The sequence below is a fragment of the Vitis vinifera genome, chromosome 12 (assembly GCF_030704535.1).
Source record: "Vitis vinifera cultivar Pinot Noir 40024 chromosome 12, ASM3070453v1".
In the NCBI taxonomy this organism is placed as follows: Eukaryota; Viridiplantae; Streptophyta; class Magnoliopsida; order Vitales; family Vitaceae; genus Vitis; species Vitis vinifera.
Window position 1 is genome coordinate 17,684,499 of NC_081816.1, and position 21,963 is coordinate 17,706,461.

At 41.9% G+C, this 21,963-nt stretch overlaps 1 protein-coding gene across 2 annotated transcripts in view; it reads left to right on the forward strand.

Annotated features, from left to right (window-relative positions):
* The window catches only part of LOC100241228 (mitogen-activated protein kinase kinase kinase 1), a 52,397-nt gene that overhangs the window by 20,928 nt on the left and 9,506 nt on the right, over nucleotides 1-21,963 (forward strand). For both annotated transcript variants that reach the window (XM_010659533.3, XM_010659534.3), the window contains exons 4-6: nucleotides 438-595; nucleotides 19,567-19,639; nucleotides 19,724-19,783. In XM_010659533.3, coding sequence (XP_010657835.1) covers nucleotides 438-595; nucleotides 19,567-19,639; nucleotides 19,724-19,783 — 291 coding nt within the window. The remainder of the gene's footprint in view (nucleotides 1-437; nucleotides 596-19,566; nucleotides 19,640-19,723; nucleotides 19,784-21,963) is intronic.

Genomic DNA, 21,963 nt, shown 5'->3' on the forward strand with positions numbered 1-21,963 from the left:
ATAGGTAAAAATATGAGAATATATTAAAAACCTTAGGAAAGGTGCAACAATGCACAGACGTAGTATACAAAAAGTGCTCAAAGGTAGAATGAAAGCAAAGAGAACAACATGGGAAAACCAACCAGACACACCACCTAACACCCCAGAAAATCAGATTGTTCCTGGCCAACTCTCAAGCTCCTAACAAGTGTCCTGTGTACCTTAGGTGAGCTGTTTGTTTGGGCACTTTGTTTTATAATATTATCATTGCCTATCAAAAAAGCACCATCTTATGGCTTTCTTCCACTCATGGGTTATCTAATTCACTGTGTAAATGATCAATAGAAACATTTTTGTTTTTCTTTTGGGGCAATTTGTGTCTCTTATGTTGTCATTTAAGTATTTCTTCCTTTATGATCAGGCCTAATTTTTCTTCTTTATGCACTTGATCTTTCCAGGATGACTCTAAACTTTATATCTTCCTTGAGCTTGTGACGAAAGGTTCACTTTTAAGTCTTTATCAAAAGTATGATTTGCGGGAAAGCCAAGCCTCGGCCTACACAAGGCAGATTTTAAATGGTTTGAAATATCTACATGAGCAAAATGTAGTTCACAGGTGATACAAATTATCTTACTGGTTCATTATTTGGTCATATTTATCTGTGTATTTATCTATATATTTGTTTCTGTTTTCTTGTTTTCTCAGCATTTCTTTTTGATGTATTGCTCTGAACATGTTTTGATTATTTCCATTCTCTTGCCTTAGCCACCAAGATGTTGAATTAATATGCATAAACTACACAATACCTGGGTTCACTCTATTGTGGAAGTTTTTTTGATTTATTTATTTTTTCCCATCCTTGCTGCAGTGTCTCCAAATTGAAATTCTCAATCTTATTGGAGAGTGTAGTTGTTGCCATTTGCTAATTAGAGTTATTGATGATTTTATATTTCGTTTTACAGTGTCATGATGCCAGAAATAGGCCAGATTTAGCTGAGACTGGAATAGGGATGGCAACAGGGCGGGTTCGGGGCGGGGCGCCCCCCTCCCAACCCCACCCCGTTTATTTAAACCAATTCCCATCCCCGTCCCATTTTAAAAATTAAACGGGGCGGGGCGGGGCGGGCGGGTATGCTACATTCCCATACCCGCCCCGTTTAACTTTTTATTTAATTTTAATTTTAATTTTTTTTAAAAATTACTTTTAAATTTTTTTAATTATATTAAAATAAATATATTTTATAAATAATTAAATAATTATATTTTTTATAACTTATTTTATTAAAAATAATTTATTATTATCTATATATTAAAAATAATAAAATAAAAATTAAATTAAATTAATTTTAAATTTTAAATTAAATTTAATTTTATATATAATCGGGGCGGGGGCGGGGGCGGGGCGGGGCGGTACCCGAACCCGCCCCGGGTTTAAAAAAAAATCCCAAACCCGTCCCATACCCGTTTAGAAAAATAATATCCGTACCCGAAATGACCCGCCCCATTGCCATCCCTAGACTGGAAAAGGGAACACACACACAGGGGAAATATGTTCACCTTTGATAACAGATTTATAATTTCTCTGACATGATAATTGCACCTGCCCTCTTTCAGAAAAGGCAAAAGGGGGAAAAAGGAGTTAAGGGCATGGATGTTAATCATCCTCATTTCGACATAACTGTAATGAGATTTGTTCAGATTAGTGAAACAGGACAGAAAATTTACTCATGTATTCTGTAGGTTATTTTTTTAGGTTACATCCTAGCTGATATATATGTACAAGAGTCCTATATTAGGAAGTTAACCATATAAAGATAATTACTATAAATTAGCCTATAAAGTAGGCACTAATACTGCAATCCTAACTTATCCTAATATAGAATTAGTTAAGCTCTAGAATACATTACTAAAACTCACCCTCAAGCTGGAGCATAAATGTCCATTATGTGAGGTTTGTCACTCAACCTAGTGAAGTCATCCTTCTTAAGGGCCTTGGTGAACATATCAGCAACCTAGTCCTCTGAAGGTGTAAATGGAGTACAAATCTTTTTACTAGTGACAACATTTCTCACAAAGTGACAATCAACTTCAATATGCTTTGCTTGTTTGTGGAAGACAGGATTACTCGCAATATGAATTGCTATCACAATGTATAGGAATAGGATCTGTATATGTGATACCAAAATCTTCAAGAAGTGCCTTCTACCATATCAGTTCACATGTGGTATGAGCTATGGCACGATATTTGGCTTCAGTACTAGACCTAGGCACAACTGTCTGCTTCTTGCTCTTCCAAGTTGCTAGATTACTTCCTACAAAAATACAATAACCTGTGGATTTTCTATGCCCTTTGTCACCAGTGTAATTGGCATCTAAAAAACCAACTAAATTCCTATGTTTGTTCTTTTTGAACCACAACCCTTTTCCTGGAGGATTTTTAATATATCTCAAAATATTACAAGCAGCCTCCCAGTGACACTTAGGTTTTTCCATGAACTGGCTAATTAGTTCCATGGCATGCACAATATCTGGTCTAGTAAGGGTAGGGGTTGTTGTTTATTTCCTCCCTTGATTTCGAGCCTTTGGGCTGCTTTTGTATACTCCCTGTATACTTAGAGGGCACTATTTTGGTGTTTCCTCTTTCTGTTTAATATAATTCACTTTATCTATCAAAAAAAAAAAAAATCTGGTCTAGTCACTGTTAGATAAATAAGCATCCCAACAAGCCATCTATACGATGCACTGTCCTCAAAGTCTTCATCCTCCTTCCACAAGTTTAGATTAGGTTCCATTGGATCTGCTGGTTTTGCCCCTAATAGGCCTGTTTCTCATAGAATATCAATTGCATACTTTCTTTGAGATAGCATTACAGCTTGTTTACCATTAAGAACCTCAATACCAAGAAAATACCTCTTGTAACAAATTGTTGCTCCAAGTATTTCTTGGTTTCTTCAATACTAGTCACATTACTACCTGACAAGAGTATATCATCAACATATACAATAAGTACCACAATGCCAGATGAACTATGTCACACAAAGACTGAATGATCAGCCTGACTTGGCCTAAATCCTGCAGCAAAAACTACTTGGCTGATTTGTCAAACCAAGCTCTAGGACTCTGCTTCAAACCATAAATAGCCTTCTGTAGTTTAGACACCAAATGAGTCTCCCCCTGAGCAACAAATCCAGGTGGTTGCTCCATATAAACCTCCTCAGTCAGATCTCCATAAAGGAATGTGTTCTTTATATTTAGTTGTTACATTAAAAAAATTTAAACTTATCCTGTGAGATGAGAGAGAGTGAGAGTGAGGGGTTTCGTGGGGTCGAAAGCAAAGAAGGGGAGTCTCGGGCGGAGAATCGCGGGAGGAGGAAAGGAAACAGAGTTGTGGTGGAATCGAAGCTGTTCGAAGTAGAAACTGAGGAGAGAAATGGAAAGCGCCATGTTGTGATCTCGGAAAGCAAGGGTGAGTTAGTGTCTTGGGTCCGACTGGGGCCGGCGAGCGTGGGATTGGTCTTAGAAGGGTTGTCTCAGTGTCTGAGGAACGGGGAAGAAGGAAGATGGGAGAAGGGCTGGAAGGAGAAAGGGAGATTTTATTCCATGGTGAGAGAGGCGAATAGGGCCGGGTGCTTCATCCGTCTGGGGGTGACGGACATGGAGAAGAGGAGGTTTGGTATTTGTATACCAAGAGGGGGGAAGGAAAAGGGAGGATGGCTTGCTGTGAAAGAGGCTCTACGGAGGGAAGGGTGTTGGCTCGATGAAAAGGAAAGTGACCAAGGAGTAAGGGAGTCGGGCAAGCTGTACGCGGAAGTGGTCAAGGGCTTAGAGCTCAGGGATACAACAAGGTTCAGAGTGGAGATAAAGGAGGAGGAAACAAAGAACAATGTGAGTAGATTGAGGCAGTGCCTGATAGGCAAATGGAGCCCTAGCTCAGCGCGTGAAGAAGACCTGGCGTGCTTGGGGTGGGCAGCGGCAAGAGCGTGGGGTTTGAGAGGTAAGCTGGGTTTGGCTAGATTGGGGAAAGGCTGTGCCCTGTTGGAGTTTGAAAAAGCGGAAGAGGCCGAGAAGGTGTTAGCCTCGGGGGAGAGACTAGTGGGAGGGATCCAAATGGGTTTGGAGGTGTGGAGTCCGAAGTTTGGATGCGCTCCAGGGGGGAAAATAGGAAGGAAGCTTGGGTTAGAATTGTGGGTTTACCAATTTCATTGTGGGTGCCGTCGATTCTGAAGAGAATGGGCGAGGCGTGCGGAGGTTTCTTGGATGTCGATCCTCTGACGGAGAGGAAGGAGGACATGGAATGGGCAAGGATCAGAGTAAAGCTGCCGGAAGGGGTATTGCCGAGTTCGATGGAGATAGGGGTGGAGGGGGAGGTGTACGCTGTGACGCTGTGGTGGGAGATCTTGCCGGAGATAAGGAAGAAAAAGGGGGATGGCCGAGACGGCTGTGGGAGACAGAGAGGGGAGGTTAGAGGTGAGGAAGAACCACGCGCGGGGTGGCGTGTGGGAGAAAATCTGAGCGCTGTACCCAAGGAACAGCGCCGGTCAGAAGATGGGACGGGAAAGCAGGTGAGAAATTTTGAAAATTGGGCTTTAGTTGGGCGGGCGAACCGGCAAAGATCCGGATTCGCAGGTGATGGGTCAAGCTCATCTGGTTTGGGCTGTGACCCAGAGGGCCAAAAGTGGGATTATGGTCAAATTACGCAAGGTGGGCCTGTAAATAAGAAGGTTGAATGGGCTGCAATGGGGAAAGAAGGTGAGCCGACTGAGGGAAAGGCATCTGATGGGCTTGATCTCTTATCTCATGGGCCTGCTATAAAGGTGGGGGGTGGCCTGGGCCAAACGAGGGTCCAAAAGAAGGGCATGGACTATGGAGATGGCTTGGGCCTAAAGCTGGAAGAGGAATTCATTAAGTGCCGAGAAAAGGAGGCAAATGGGATGCAGCAGCAGGCTCTCCAGTGTTCAGTGGCAGAGAGGGCGATCATGGATGAAGCCTTAAGGTATGGGTCTGTCTCTAATCTAAGGGTTGTGGAGTCTTCTTCTTCTTCTTCTAATTTTTTTGGTCGGACTCTGGAGAGGGAGTCTTGCGACCACTCTGGGGAAATAAGGGCGGGCCTCCAGAAGGAAAGCAAGATGGAGCCCGCAGCCTTAGGGGGGCCTTCAGTGAGTAGAGAGGACTGCTGGGACCTGATTGAGATTAATAGTGATGCTCTAGAAGTCCAGAACCCGGAATGCACTCCAGTTTTGATGGAGTCCCAGGCTCAAAGGAGCGAGAAGGAGACTAAATGGGAGGATAGCAGCTTGGCTAAATTTAGCAAGCTTCTGGGATTTTCAGTAGAAGGCCTGGAGAGAGAAATATTGGACTTTCTGTCCAAAATCAGAAAAAGACGGGAAAGGATCCATAGCAAAGGATTACTGGAAAAATCAAAGTTTGAAAGGGAGCTCAAAAGGTTGGAATGTTCAGTCAAATACAAGGGGAAAGACAAGAAAAATAGTCAACTAACAAGTAGAGGGGGCCAACTCTGTTTGTTTAATGAATCTTAAAATGTTGAGCTGGAACGTGAGGGGGGCAAATGATGTTAATAAAAGGAGAATTATTAAGTCTGTGATTAGAAAACAGAAGGTGGATTTGTTTTGTATCCAAGAGACAAAAATACAGTTGATGACGGATGGGATGGTGAAAAGTTTAGGGGTGGGGAGATTTTTAGACTGGAGAACTATTGAAGCAGCTGGGGCAGCGGGAGGCGTTCTGATTTGTTGGGACAAGAGGTCTTTGGAGCTGTTGGAGTGGGAGGAGGGCCAATTTTCAATTTCCTGCAAATTCAGAACTGTGGAAAATGGGGCAATATGGGTGTTCACGGGTGTTTATGGCCCTTTCACCAAAGAGGATAGGGAGTGCCTTTGGGAGGAATTTGGAGCCATAAGAGGGCTTTGGGGTGAACCCTGGTGTGTAGGGGGAGATTTTAATGTGATTCTCTCTCAAGGGGAAAGAAGCAGGCAGGGGAGGATTTCACTAGCCATGAGGAGATTTGCTCAGGTTATGAACGACCTTGAGCTTGTTGACCTTCCTCTTCAAGGTGGAACTTTTACGTGGAGTGGGGGGTTTCAAAATCAAGCCTGGGCCAGGCTGGACAGGTTTATGGTCTCACCCAGCTGGCTTGATCAGTTTAGGAATGTGACCCAGAAGAGATTATCCCGGCCCATATCGGACCATTTTCCAATTATCATTGAGGGGGGTGGTATAAAAAGAGGTCCAGTACCTTTCAGGTTCGAGAACATGTGGCTGAAAGTGGAAGGGTTCAAAGACCTATTGCGGAGTTGGTGGCAGGGGATGTCAGTGAGTGGAAGGGCTAGCTATAGGCTGGCTACAAAACTAAAGGTGGTTAAGCAGAATTTAAAGGTCTGGAATAAAGAGGTGTTTGGGAATCTGGAGAGCAATAAGATGGCTGCACTGCAGCAGGTGGACTATTGGGACCAAGTGGAAGGTGAGAGGGGCCTGACAGAGGAGGAGCTGTCAAGGAGAAAAGAAGTAAAAGATGATTACGCAAAATGGGTTAGGCTGGAGGAGATACACTGGAGACAGCTCTCAAGGGAGCTGTGGCTAAGAGAAGGGGATAGAAATACGGGGTACTTTCACCGAATGGCAAACGCTCACCGAAGAAGGCAGTCCATGGATAAAATAAAAATTAATGGGGTATGGCTTTCAGAGGAGCAAGATGTGAAGAATGGAATAGTAGATGCCTTTCAACGGTTGCTAACGGAAGACTCGGAGTGGAAGGCAGATATAGGGGGGTTAGACTTGAACCAGATTAGCCAACAAGAGGCGGACACCTTGGAGCTCCCCTTTACGGAAGAGGAGGTCCATTTGGCCCTTATGGGCATGAATGGGGATAAGGCTCCCGGGCCGGATGGTTTCACGGGGGCCTTTTGGCAATTCTGCTGGGAGTTTGTAAAGGAGGAGATTTTGGAGATGTTCAAGGAGTTCCATGAGCAAAAGGCTTTTCTCAAGAGCCTCAATACCACGTTTCTAGTCCTAATCCCAAAAAAAGGAGGAGCGGAGGAGCTAGGGGATTTCAGGCCGATCAGCCTAGTGGGCGGGCTGTATAAACTCTTGGCTAAGGTGCTGGCCAATAGGATTAAAAACGTGGTTGGTAAAGTGGTCTCTTCAGACCAGAACGCTTTCGTCATGAATAGGCAGATTTTGGATGCGTCCCTAATAGCAAACGAGGTGATTGACTCATGGAAGAAAAGAGGGGAAAAAGGCCTGATCTGCAAGTTAGATATTGAAAAGGCGTATGACAGTGTGAATTGGAAGTTTTTGATGAGGGTTATGCAAAAAATGGGGTTTGGGGTTAAGTGGAGAAAGTGGATATGGAGCTGTATTTCCACTGCAAAGTTCTCAGTGTTAATTAATGGGGAACCAGCTGGCTTTTTCTCCAGCTCTAGAGGACTTCGGCAAGGCGACCCCTATCCCCATACTTGTTCATTATGGGGATGGAGGTGTTGAGCGCCTTTATTCGGAGGGCTGTGGAAGGGGGCTGCATTTCCGGGTGCAGGATTCAGAGGGGCAGGGGGCAAGCTGTGAACATTTCCCACCTTCTTTTTGCGGATGATGCCATAGTCTTCTGTGAGGCTAAGAAAGATGATATGACATTTTTGAGCTGGATTTTATGTTGGTTTGAAGCCGCTTCAGGGCTGAGGATAAATTTGGCTAAAAGTGAGATCATTCCCGTAGGGGAGGTGGAGGAGATTCTTGAGATGGCGGTGGAGTTGGGATGCAAGGTAGGTAAGTTGCCTTCAACTTATCTGGGATTGCCCCTGGGTGCGCCCAATAAGGCTGGGAGCGTGTGGGATGGGGTGGAGGAAAGGATGAGGTGGAAGTTGGCCCTTTGGAAGCGGCAATACATATCAAAGGGCGGAAGAATTGCACTCATAAAGAGTACCCTGGCTAGCATGCCTCTTTATCAGATGTCCCTGTTCCGTATGCCTAGGGTAGTGGCAAGAAGACTAGAAAAGTTGCAAAGAGACTTTTTGTGGGGAGGGGGAAGTATGGAAAGAAAAGCCCACCTTGTCAATTGGGAGAGGGTGTGTATGGGCAAGGAGAAGGGGGGATTGGGGTTGAGGAAGTTAATCCCTTTGAACAAAGCCCTTCTTGGAAAATGGGTGTGGAGATTTGCTAATGCTAAGGAGGAAATGTGGAAACGTGTTCTTGTGGCAAAATATGGGCAAGAGGAATTTGGGTGGAGGACTAAGAAGGCAAATGGGGTTTTTGGGGTTGGGGTTTGGAAGGAGGTCATGAAAGAAGCTGATTGGTGTTGGGACAAAATGAATTTTAAAGTCGGAAAAGGCACCAAAATCAGGTTTTGGAAGGACCCTTGGTGTGGGGAGGTGGAGTTGGCTCGTAGATTCCCTCAACTCTTCAATATGGCTGCCCAAAGGAGTGCCACTGTGGGGGAGTTATGGGACCACAATTCTGACCTAGGAAGTTGGAACTTAAGGTTTTTGAGGGGCTTTAATGATTGGGAGCTGAATATGGTTGTTGAATTGCTACAAATCCTAAGGAGTCAAAGAATCACCATGGAAGAGGACTTGGCTCTTTGGAAGGGGGGGAAGAATGGGAAGTTTGAAGTTAAGGAAGCGTATGAGCTGCTGATCAGCCATAGTACCCTGCTTTTTCCGAAAAAGGGCATTTGGGTGGAGAACGTTCCTTCAAAGCTTGCGTTCTTTGCGTGGGAAGCTACTTGGGGGAGGGTTCTTACGCTTGATAGGCTACAAAAGAGAGGGTGGCAGCTTCCTAATCGCTGTTACTTATGCGGCATGGATGAGGAAAACGTCAACCATCTCCTCATACATTGTACAGTGGCTAAAGTGTTATGGGGGATTGTCCTTGGCTTAGTTGGAGCCCAATGGGTCTTCCCAGAATCTGTAAAGGAGGTGATTGTTAGCTGGAAGGGTAGCTTTGTGGGAAAAAAGAGGGAGAAAATTTGGAGATCCATACCGTTATTTATTTTTTGGACGGTATGGAAGGAGAGGAATAGATTAGCATTTAGGGGGGGGGGGGAGTTAGCTATTCAAAGAGTTAAGCATTCTTTTGTTTGTAATTTGTGGGGGTGGGCAAAATTGTATAGTGGTGCGGAGTCTCGCTCCCTTATAGGTTTCCTGGAGTGGATAGCCTCCAGCTAAGGGTTGGTTGGTTTTTTGTTGTTTTTTTGGTAAGCTTGTGAGGCCCCGTCGCCTTGTATACTTCCTGTATACTTTGAGGCGTTTTTGCCTTTTGATAATATATGTGTTTGCTTATCAAAAAAAAAAAAAAAAAAAATATATATATTTAGTTGTTACATCGGCCAATCTTTATTGACTGCCACAGATATAAGTACAAGAACAGATCTTAGCCAAGCAACAGGAGAGAAAGTATAAAAAAAGTCAATACCCTGTGTTCGTGTGTACTGTTTGGAAACCAGCTGTACTTTATACGTCTTAATAGAACCATTGGGATGGTACTTTACAGTAAAAACCCATCTACGTGCAACTGGGCAAACCCCCTCAAGTAATGGTACCAAATCCCATGTGCCTCTAGTAAGAAGAGTCAACATCTCCTCATCCATAGCCTTTTTCCAATTATGATTCTGAATAGCCTCTTGGTAATCCTTAGGAATAGATACAGATGACAAAAACAAAGTAAAACGACAAAAAGAAGAACCAAGACGATCAAAGGAAACAACACTAGCAATGGAATGCTGAGTACAAGAACGTTTACCTTTTTGGAGAGCAATTGGCAAATCAGTTGAGTAGAATCACCAGTAGGATACATTGGAGTAGGAGATGCCTTTGGAGCACAAGGGGTTTGCAAAGCTTTTCACCTAGTGTAAACCTGTAAGGGTTTTGAAGATGGAATAGTTGTATACACAGGAGCAGGAAGAGGGACAGACAGTTTGTTAGTAGAAACTTTGAAAAACGATTCAGACTCAAAGAAGGTGACATCTGTAGAAACAGATCTCTTTTTAGCGACCGGATGATAATACTTGTACCCTTTTTGAGTTCAAGAATACCCCAAGAAAATACAACGAATAGCTCTGGGAGAAAGCTTATCCATACCAGTCTCAAAAAGATGAACAAAGCACACACACCCAAAAATATGAGGAGGAAGAGGAAAAAGTGGAGAGTCAGGAAAAAGACATTTAAAAGGAATGTCACCTCCAAGAGTAGAAGATGACATCCTATTAATAAGAAATCCTATAGTAATTACAACATCATGCCCAAAAGATTTGGGCACAGTCATTTGAAGCATAATGGTGCAAGCAACCTCAAGAAGATGTCTATTTTTACGCTCTGCCACACCATTTTGCTGTGGGGTATAAGCACAGGATGCTTAATGAATAATTCCATTAGAAGAACAAAAATTGGAGAAATCAGATTTCATATATTCTAAAACAATAACAGATCTTAACACACGAATATTAGAAGAAAATTGAGTATTTATTTCACTATGAAAGGTTTGAAATACAATAAGAACAGATGATCTATCTTTTAACAAGTAAAATCCATGCGATCCTAGAATGATCATCCACAAAGGTAATAAAATACCTATAACCTGACATGGTAGAATAATGACAAGGACCTCACACATCTGAATGCACTAAAGCAAAAGGACGTAAACTTCTACTTTCTTTAGAAGGAAATGACACTCTGTGATGTTTTCCTAATTGACACGCATCACAATTTATTTCAGAAACAGACTCACTAAAAGACAACTTTTTTTAACCAAGAAAGGTTAGGATGACCTAACCAACAATGCCAATAATGAGACACCCCCAGCAGCAGCAGCAACAAATGAAGAATCATGAGTAAGATAGTAGACGCCCCCTGACTCAGAGTCGTGTCCACTGTATTCTCTGGAGATCCTGGAAAATTCAATGATTAGGAAAGAAAGTCACGGAACAATTCAAAGATTTTGTAATTTGATTAATAGAAAGAAGATTAAATGACAATTTTGGGACATGTAAGACTTGATTAAGCTCAAGAGAGGAAGTATGAACAATACCAAAACTAGACACAAAAGAGAACCATCGGCAGCAGTAATAGGTGAAAGAGACTGACAAGGTGTAAAGTTGTTGAAGTGATGCTGATCGCCAGTCATATGATTTGATGCACTTGAATCTATTAACCAATAATTACAAGAAAAGGCAGCAAGTGTCCCAGTACCTGACTGGAGGGCATGGGAGGCAATAGAACTTGGTTGAGAGTGAAGCAACCTATCATACTCCTCCTTAGAGATTTGAATAACATCCTGAGGAATGGCTGAAGAAGAAGTAGATCCATTAGCAGCTGCTGCTTTAGGGATATTGGACAACTTAGCACCTTTGGTAGCCCAATCAGGCTTACTATGCTTATCCCAACATTGATCCATAGTGTGCCCTCATTTACCACAAAACTCACATAATCTATCACAATTTTTGCTCTTTCCAGTGTCACGCACACGGCCACGTGCAGCCATGGCAGAATGCTCAAGATCCACACCAGGGGAGGACAAGATTAGAGAAGCAAATTGTAGGCTAGAGAAAGCAGACTGAAGCGTAGGCGTGGTACTGTCCCCAAGCAATTGACTCCTAAGAGTGTAATACTGCTCATTTAGATTCATTAAAAAACCACATACAAATAGGTTTTCCCATTGACGCTTCTGAGTCTCTAAAATTGTAGAAAGAGGTAGAAGCTCATTAAATTCATTGATGTTATAGGCAGCAAAGAATTCTGGAAGGGACCTCTCACCTTGTTTATTATCAACAAATTGTTGAAACAAAGAGAATATATGAGAATTATTACCATCATTAGAAAACATCTCTTTGATGGCATCCCACATCTCTTTAGCAGTTGATGCCAGACCAACAGACAGTAATCTCAAGTTCCAAGGAATTCAACATCCATGTCTTCACTGCACAGTAAGACTGATGCCATGCTGCATACTTGGAATCCTTAGGATCCAACATTTTATCAACAAGATGATGGTCACAACCTTGGGAACCAAGGAAAGTATGAAAAGCTTGGGACTAAAGAGCATAATTTCTTCCATTAAACTTCATTGTTGTACCAACAGAAACACGTAGATCTGAAGTAGACATGTTATCCATCATCTTGAATCACAAATATAATTACCACAAGGCACACAACCTCAAACACAGAGGCACAAACTGATTAATCACAGAAGAGGGGATTGATCTACCCTCACAACAAACAAACTAGGACTAAAAAGGGAAAAAAAAAAGAAGGATCACCAAGACTAAGAGGTGGCTAGGGTTAGAGTTGAACTTGCTCTAATACCATGTTTAGAATAGTGAAGCAGGACAGAAAATTTACTCGTATATTCTGTAGGTTATTTTTTTAGGTTACATCCTAGCTGATATATATATGCACAAGAGTCCTATATTAGGAAGTTAACTATACAAAGATAATTACTATAAATCAATCTATAAAGTAGGTACTAATATTGAAATCCTAACTAATCCTAATATATTAGTTAAGCTCTAGAATACATTATTAACAAGATTAATTTCTATTCAAAGCCTTGTGAGAATATCTTGAAATTGTTCTGTGGACTTAACATTTTGTGTGTAATTAAGTATAGAGCACAATATATCCTGATAAGTTATTTGTCTTGACAATCTATCCTAATAAGTTATTCCTCTCCTAAAATCTACCATTTGTTGTATTTCAAATTGTGATTTGGTTTATCTTGTAACGACTTCATTTGTGAATTAACTACAAGAAACCCCATATCCATCTCCATTTGAGTTGCATCATGCAGTTAGCTGCATTAAACATCAATTTGTATTCTGTCAATGTTGGGTCTTGCTTGCATCCACATCCACCTTTTTACTTTCCTAGATCACTGCATTTTATTTCCCTTCAAGGAGAGAATTATAAGAGGAAGAAGCACTTTATCTCTCACTCACTCCATCTCTTCCTCTCTCTGCAAAGAATCTCATCTCCATTTGACTCATTCTCAATCTCCCTTCATAGGAACTCTTGAACCTTGAAATGGAATTGAAAATTGTTTGATATATCACTCTCTCTCCCATTCCCCCTCCCCTCATTTCTCACTCTCCCTTGGCTCCTTTCTTTCCCTATTTACTCATTCTCAACCTCCCTTCATAGGATATTCTGAAATTTGAAATGGAATTCATTTCCCACTCTCACTATGCCCTCTGCTTCCTCAATTCTCTTATAGATTCATTCTTAATCTCCCTTCATAGTGACTCTTGAAATGTCAAATGGAATTGAAAATTTTTGGATCTCTCCCTCTGTCCTGCATGCATCCTCACCCCCCTCCCTCGTTCTTTGCCACCTTCTATTGGCTCATTCTCAATCCCCCTTAATAGGAACTTTTGAACCTTGAATTGGAATTGAAAATTTTTGGATCTTTCCCTCTCCTTCTCCCTCTCCCTCTCCCTCTCTTCCTCTTCCCTCATTGACCTGTTCTCAGTCTCTTTTCAATGGAACTTTTGCACCTTGAAATTGAATCAACAAATTTCTTGGCTCTCTTCCTCTCCCCTTTCCCTCTCTCCATTTCCTTCCCCAAATAACTTAATTTTAATCTCCCTTAATGTTTTGAACCATGAAAAGCAACTACTCTCTCTCTCTCCTTCCCTCCACCCCCTCTTTTCCTTATTGATTCATTTCCAATCTTCCCCATTCGGAACTTTTGAACCTTGAAATGGAATTGAAAAATTTTAGATCTCTCCTCCCCTTTTTTGCCCTAACCCCCTTTTCCTCTCTCCCTATGGACTCATTCTCAATCTTCTTTAATGGGGACTCTGGAAACTTAAAATGGAATTAACAAGCTTTTCTCTCTGTCTTCCCCGTCTCCCTCTCTTCCTTTGATTAGCTCGATTTTATCTATGTTCATGTTTTGAATCATGAAAAGAAGCTCCTTCCTCTTCTCTCTCAGCTTTCCTTTTCCGTTTCCTTCCCTCCCTGACTGCTTCAATCATAATCTCCCTTCATGAGAAATTTGGAACCATGACAAGCAACTTCTCTCTTTGCCTTCTCCCTTTCCACCACAACTCTCTATCCGTTCCTCCTAGTGCAACTAACTCCACCCAATCTTCCTGTATGGAATCTTTTGAACGATTAAATGTTACTCTCTCCCTCTCTCCCTCTCTCCCATGTTGTCCTTGAATATGTAAACATAGTACATATGGAGGGAAATACAAGTTCTAAATCTATTTTGTTGCTTCCACTGTAGTTGACTGCAAATCTGCAATCAAGTTCACTAAATGACCGTCATCATATAACCAAAGGAGCAAAAGCTATGGCAATAGTGTGGCTTAGAATAGGAAATATCTATTGGGTGAGGCATAACTGCAATGCTTTCGTGCAAGAATCACAAGGATAGAACTATGAATTTGTGTGTGTGTGTGTGTGTTTTGGGGGTGGGGGAATAATATGAAAGGAAGACTTGTGTTGAAAGAGAGAGAGAGAAAGGAGAAAAACCTTAATTCTCATTCATATAATGTCTACTTACAATTGAGAGATATATATATACAAGGCTAGGAGTCCTAACTACCATACATGTGACCTATATTAACAAGGAAAGATAATATACTATAAATACATTATATTCAACACTCCCTCTCAAGCTGGAGCATATACGTCATATGCACCAAGCTTGTTACAAATATATTTAATCCTAGGACCTCTGAGAGATTTAGTGAAGATGTCTGCTAGTTGATCATTTGAATTGACAAAACTTGTAGCAACACATCCTGATGCGATCTTCTCTCTAATGAAATGACAGTCAACTTCAATATGCTTGGTCCTTTCATGAAAGACTGGATTGGATGCAATATGTAATGCGGCCTGATTATCACAGATGAGTTTCATCTGTTCATCCTTTCCAAATCTCAACTCCTGAAGAAGATGTCTCAACCATATGAGTTCACATGTTGCCAAAGCCATAGCTCGATACTCGGCTTCAGCGCTAGATCTGGCCACTACATCTTGTTTCTTACTCTTCCAAGATATTAGATTACCTCCAATAAAAACACAGTACCCTGAAGTGGAACGTCTATCTGTGGGTGAGCCAGCCCAATCTGCATCTGTGTAACCAATAACTTGAGTATGACCTCTGTTCTCGTACAATACACCTTGGCCTGGTGTACTTTTGATATATCGAAGAATACGGATTACGGCATCCCAATGGCTATCACATGGTGACTGTAGGAATTGACTAACAACACTCACAGGAAAAGAAATGTCTGGACGAGTAATGGTGAGATAGTTCAATTTACCTATGAGCCGTCGATATCTCCCGGGGTCTCCTAAAGGCTCCCCCTGTCCTGGTACAAGTTTGACATTCGGATCTATAGGTGTGTCTACCGGTTTACAATCTAACATACCGGTTTCTTCCAGGATTTCTAAAGCATACTTCCTTTGGGAAAGGACCACACCAGAACTGGATTGAGCTATCTCAATTCCCAAGAAATACTTGAGTTTCCCCAAGTCTTTGGTCTGAAAGTGGGTAAAAAGATGTTGCTTTAGTTTCTGAATACCATCCTGATCACTGCCTGTAATGACGATGTCGTCCACATAAACAACCAGATAAATACACTGCCCCAAGGAGTTATGATGATAAAAAACTGAATGGTCTGCTGTACTGCGAAGCATGCCAAACTCTTGAACAACAGAACTAAAACGGCTAAACCATGCTCGAGGAGATTGTTTCAAGCCATATAGAGAACGGCGTAACCTGCACACTAAACCAGACTCCCCCTGAGCAACAAAACCAGGAGGTTGCTCCATATAAACTTCCTCGGCAAGATCACCATGAAGGAAGGCATTTTTAATATCCAACTGATAAAGAGGCCAAGAACACATAGCAGCCATGGAGAGAAGCAAGCGGACAGAAGCAATCTTGGCAACAGGTGAGAATGTGTCACCATAATCAGAACCATAAACTTGAGTATAGCCTTTAGCAACTAAGCGGGCCTTAAGGCGATCAACCTGACCATCAGGACCAACCTTAACTGCATAGACCCAACGACAACCAACTGTAGATTTACCAGAGGGTAAAACAACAAGATCTCAAGTGCCATTAGAGTGCAGAGCATCCATTTCATCCACCATTGCCTGTCGTCAGCCTGGATGGGAAAGAGCTTCATGGGTGCTCTTTGGAAGAGAAACAGAGGATATAGCAGAAACAAAAGCAAAATAGGGTGAAGATAATCGATGATAACTCAAAAAATTGTAAATAGGATGAGGATTACGAGTAGAGCGAGTACCTTTCCGAACAGCAATGGGTAACTCATTAGGAGAAGGCAGAGCCGGGGCAGGTGAAGCCGAAGGAATAGGAAGTGAGTCAGCAGGTGCCTCAGGAAAAGGGAGAGGAGCAACGACACGAGGGCGACGATGATAAACCTGAAGTGGTCGAGGGGGCATAGCATCAGGTGGGGTGACAATGGGAATGGGCAAGACTTCAGAAACAGGAAGAGACTCAGAAGTGGTGGAAAAGAATTGTGAGTCCTCAAAGAAGGTGACATCAGCGGAGATAAAGTATCGATGAGTCTCAAGGGAATAACAACGATAACCCTTCTGAAGTCTGGAATATCCCAAGAAGAGGCACTTCATGGCTTTGGCGGAAAGCTTGTCCTGTCCAGGAGTGAGAATATGAACAAAGCAAGTACAACCAAAGACACGAGGAGGAAGGAAATAAAGTGGTTGGTCAGGGAAAAGAAGGGAGTGAGGAATCTGATCGTGTAAGACAGAGGAGGGCATACGATTAATCAAATAACAAGCGGTAAGAACAACGTCCCCCCAAAAACGAAAAGGAACGTGACTATGGAGGAGGAGAGTACGAGTTGTCTCAACAAGATGTCGATTCTTGCGTTCAGCTACCCCATTTTGTTGAGGAGTATGAGCACAAGAAGACTGATGAAGAATCCCATGATGAGACATAAACGAAGTAAATTGGGCTGAAAAATATTCCCTGGCATTGTCACTGCGTAACACACGAATAGAAATATTGAATTGAGTTTGGATTTCAGTATAAAATTTCTGAAAAATAGAGAATAACTCAGCTCGATTTTTCATTAAAAATAACCAAGTACATCGAGAATAGTCATCAATGAAAGTGACAAAATACTGAAATCCTAAAGTAGACGCAGTCCGACAAGGACCCCAAACATCAGTGTGGACAAGCTCAAAAGGAGACTTTGCCCGATTATTCAAACGCTTTGGGAACGAGACACGAGTATGTTTCCCAAGCTGACATGACTCACACGGAAGCGACGACAAAGTGGAAAAACGAGGAACCATCTTCTGGAACTTGGAGAGACTAGGGTGGCCCAGACGATTGTGAATGAGGAGAGGAGCATCAGTGGAAATGCAAACTGCAGGAGATGAATCTGAGGTGAGGTGATAGAGGCCTTGAGACTCACGTCCTATGCCAATCGTCTTCCCCGTACTCCGGTCCTGCAAGGTCACAAATTTATCAGAAAAGGTAATAGAACAATTAAGAGTACGAGTGATTTTGCTGATGGAAATAAGATTAAAAGGACATTCAGGAGTATAAAGGACAGAAGTGAGAGGTAGAGAAGGTAGAGGAAGGGCCAAACCAATACCTTTAGCCACAGTTTGAGAACCATTAGCTAAGGTAACAGTAGGTAAATCAGAGGTAGTAGTAATAGAGGAGAAAAGATCCTTATTACCAGATAGGTGATCAGATGCTCCAGAATCTAGAATCCAGGGTCCAAGAGAAGATGTGTGGGTAAGGCAGGCAGAGGCATTACCAGGCTGGGCAACAGAGGCAATAGAAGTCTGAGATGTCTGAGATGCGGAGGAGCTCGGAGGCTGAGGCAGCGGAGAATTAGAGGACTGGGCCATATGGGCAGTGCGAGGAGGTCTTCCATGTAACTGATAGCAACGATCGCGAGTGTGGCCAAGTTTATTGCAATAGGTGCAATGAGGACGTTGGCCTCTACCTCGGGTACCACTGCGTCCTCCTCGAGATGTAGTTTGAGAAACTAACACAGAAGAATCTGAAGCGCTATCAGATGGCAAAGTCTGAGTGGACGAGATACGGAGGAGGCGAGCAAACACATCATCCAAGGACGGAACTGATGAACTACCAAGAATCTGATCACGAATAGGCTCAAGATCCGGACGGAGGCCAATAAGAGTAAGGACCATGAAGAACTTGTCAAGCTGTGTTTGTTGAGCCCCAACATCAGGAGTAAGAGGCATCACAGTCAAGAACTGCTCCTTAAGAGAGGCAATCTGACCAATATAAGTAGATGGATCCAAGTCCTGTTGGCTGAGATGGACAATAGCAGAAGCCACCTTATAAAGACGCTGGATATCATTCGTGTATAATCCTTTGGCCTGAGTCCAAAATTTAAAACAAGTTTTATAGGCCTGAAGATGAAGAAGAATCCGGGGATCAATCGATTGCCATAATACACTACATAATTGTGCATCTATCTTCCTCCACTGTACGCGGTCAACCTCAGGGATATCTGCCTCCTTGGTAACCAAGTGATCCTCATATCCTTGACCCATAAACCAAAGTTCAACAGAGGCAGACTAGGAAAGATAATTTTCACTGCCAACCAATTTCTCTGAGGTAATCATAGGAGATCCAGAGATAATAGAGGTAAAGATCTGATTTTTGGTGGTCATATTCACGTATTTGGATCGAAGAGAGCCCTAATACGGCTTCAGATTGCGGCGTGGCACCACCGAAAAAGGGAGACGGCCTCAGATCGCGACGTGGTACCACCAGAAAGGTAGAAGAACACTTCCCAAGGCACGTGCAGGGATTGGGGTGGAGAGAAAGTAGCCGGAACTTCGCCGGAAAGGCTGCTTGGAGGGCTGACGGAGACAAAAATCCCCAAAAGAGGTACGTGCAGGGCTCGGATGGGAGAACCAGGTAGGTAGGGATGCTGGTCGGCTGCAGGCGAGGTTGGAGGAGGAGGCGCGTCGCCGGAAAAGGCCTCACGCGCCCTCACGCGCTGGCGCGTGAGATGCAGTCGCCGACCGGAAAATGGCGCGTGGCCGGCGCGTGGATCCTCTTTTGATGCCGGTGCCTTCACAAAAGTTGGAGATCTCCTCCAGGCGCTCCTTCTGGTATGGTCAATCTCGGAAAAATAGGTCGTCGGAAAAGTTCGCCGGAAAAATTTCGCCGGCGGTGAGTGGTTTCTAACGATGATCCGACTGACCAGAAAGTGTTGGGAGATGGGGAGGGTGACCGGAAAGAAACACAGTCACCGGAAGGTTTCCCGGAGTTGATGACACGGGAAACAGGAAAGAATTAGGTTTTCTTCCTTGGCTCTGATACCATGTTGAAAGAGAGAGAGAGAAAGGAGAAAAACCTTAATTCTCATTCATATAATGTCTACTTACAATTGAGAGATATATATATACAAGGCTAGGAGTCCTAACTACCATACATGTGACCTATATTAACAAGGAAAGATAATATACTATAAATACATTATATTCAACAACTTGAAAGCATAATTTCCAAAGTATTTTTCTTAATTACAGAATTTTTTTTTTTTTTTTTTCTGTTCTAAGACTAATCTTTTCTCTTTCATTTTCAAGGGATATCAAATGTGCTAATATATTGGTGGATGTAAATGGCTCTGTGAAACTTGCGGATTTTGGATTGGCAAAGGTGGTTTTCTTCAGTAAAGCTACAGTCTCCGTTGTTTCTAATTGCTGAATGATGTAACATAATATTTCTGGTTTATCTTCTCAGGCAACCAAATTGAATGATGTAAAATCTTGTAAAGGGACAGTATTCTGGATGGCCCCAGAGGTTTGCTTCCTCCCTTTTGATATCTTCATTTTTATGAACAGTTCATATACTGTATTGGATTGAGAACTATATTTACTCAACTGTTGATGTTAGTAGGCTTTTCTATTGTGATCCAGCATGCTTGTGATGCAGTCTCTGGAACCATCTTTAGTAAGCGATTTATTAAGAAAAAGAAGTGATATAACTAAACTGAAAATGGAGTAGTTCAGTTTTTTCTTGGAAGAAAGCTCTTTCTATCAATTAATTGATTAGTTTTTATTTTTTTCAAATTGTTGCTCGGAGCTAAGGTTCCACAGCATATGAACCTTCACAGCTCCACATATTCTAGGCCTCTAGCATCATGGACACTTAGCTGATGTCATCTCTTATTTGCATTTTTCTGTCAATGCATTTAGATTTACCATCATGTATGAGCTGTTAATAATTCCACACAACCAGCTACCAATGCACTCACATTAGTGGATGTACGGAACTGCAGAATTCTCATATTAGTTTGAATTGGTGATTTCTTTTCTGAGAGGTGGAAACCTTGGCTTCATTATTTGTTATAAGAAAATTAGTCTAATACAAAAATATTAATAGAAGGATTCTGCAGTTAGGTCCTAGTTAATTTACTCCATTGCCATCCTTATAACCAATTCTTTTTTTTTTCTTTTTAATTTTTTAGATTTTAATTTAATCTCTTTTGCTTCTTTTTTTTTAAAAAAATAATTCTTAATTTTTATTTTTGTGATTGATAATATGTCTTTTTCTCTTTTTTCTTTTCCCTTTTTTTGGTCCCTATTAGTACCCTGAACGTTGAACCTCTCACATCCTCCTCACCTAACCCCTTGAGGCCTTGCCACCTAATTGGGCCTTAAGATCAACCAGGGGGGTAATTGGTCCCACCAGGCCTATAATCAATCTTTTTATTGCTTCCTATATTTTGCAAATCTTTTGTCAAATTTGTTTTGAAGTTGGGGAGCTATCATTTTTAGACATGGAAAACATGTATTCATATTAAAGTGTAAAAAATTTAGTAACAAGTAAGGCAAGCATTTGGAAAATTATTCATCTCAAAAGGGGGGAGGTTAACTCTCATCAAGAGCACTTTATCTGGTATTCCCATTTATTTTGTCTTTGTTCCATACATTGAAGATAGTTAGATTGAGTCGATGAAAATTGAGAGGGATTTCCTATGGGGAGGTGGAAGGTTGGATAAAAATATACATCTTGTGAAGTGGTCCACTATGTGTTTTGCATATAACTTTGCAGAAAACTTGGTATATTTCTATATCTCTCTTCAGAGCATGTATAACATCAAAATTATATATGCTAAGAATCGAATCAGCCAAATAAAAATCTAGCTACAATCTAAGAGAAACACGCCTAAGAAAAAGAAAAAAAATCAGAACAGAATGTGGGAAACAAACCCTGGTTTGAATACAAAATAAAAATCCCAACAAATTAGGGATATTAACACAGAAATCAACACTGCCTCTCAAGTTGGGCTGTAGATGTTCAACATGCCCAGCTGGGACTTTATTTCTTCAAAGTTGACCCTAGGAAGAGCTTTGGTGAGGATGTCGGCTGTTTGAAGAGCTGTTGGCATGTATCCAAGAGTGATAATCCCCTCATCAATCTTCTCTTTAGTGAAATGACGGTCAATCTCCACATGCTTAGTCATGTCGTGATGAACAGGATTTTTAGCAATACTAATTGCAGCTTGATTGTCACAAAAAATTCTCATAGGACTATCAATAGAAAACTTGAGTTCTTCCAATAGTCTCTTAATCCACATGCCCTCACAAATTCCATTGGCTAAGGCTGTAAATTCGGCTTCAGCACTACTCCTAGCAACAACAGTTTGCCTTTTGCTCCGCTATGTAACAGGATTGCCCCAGACATATGAACAATAACCAGATGTAGATCTACGGTCTATAGGAGAGCCAACCCAATCTGCATCAGTGTAGATCATAATTTCTTTGGTAGGATTATTCATAAATCTGCTAACCAAACAAACAGAGAATCCGATATCTAGTCTTGTGTGGGAAAGATATATCAACTTCCCTATGAGCCGTTGATATCCTTTGTCAACTGAAGAATTGTCTTGATCTAAGCCAAGCTTGACATTGGAGTCCATAGGTATGTCTAAAGGTTTACACCCAAGCATACTAGTCTCTAGAAGATCAAGGATGTAT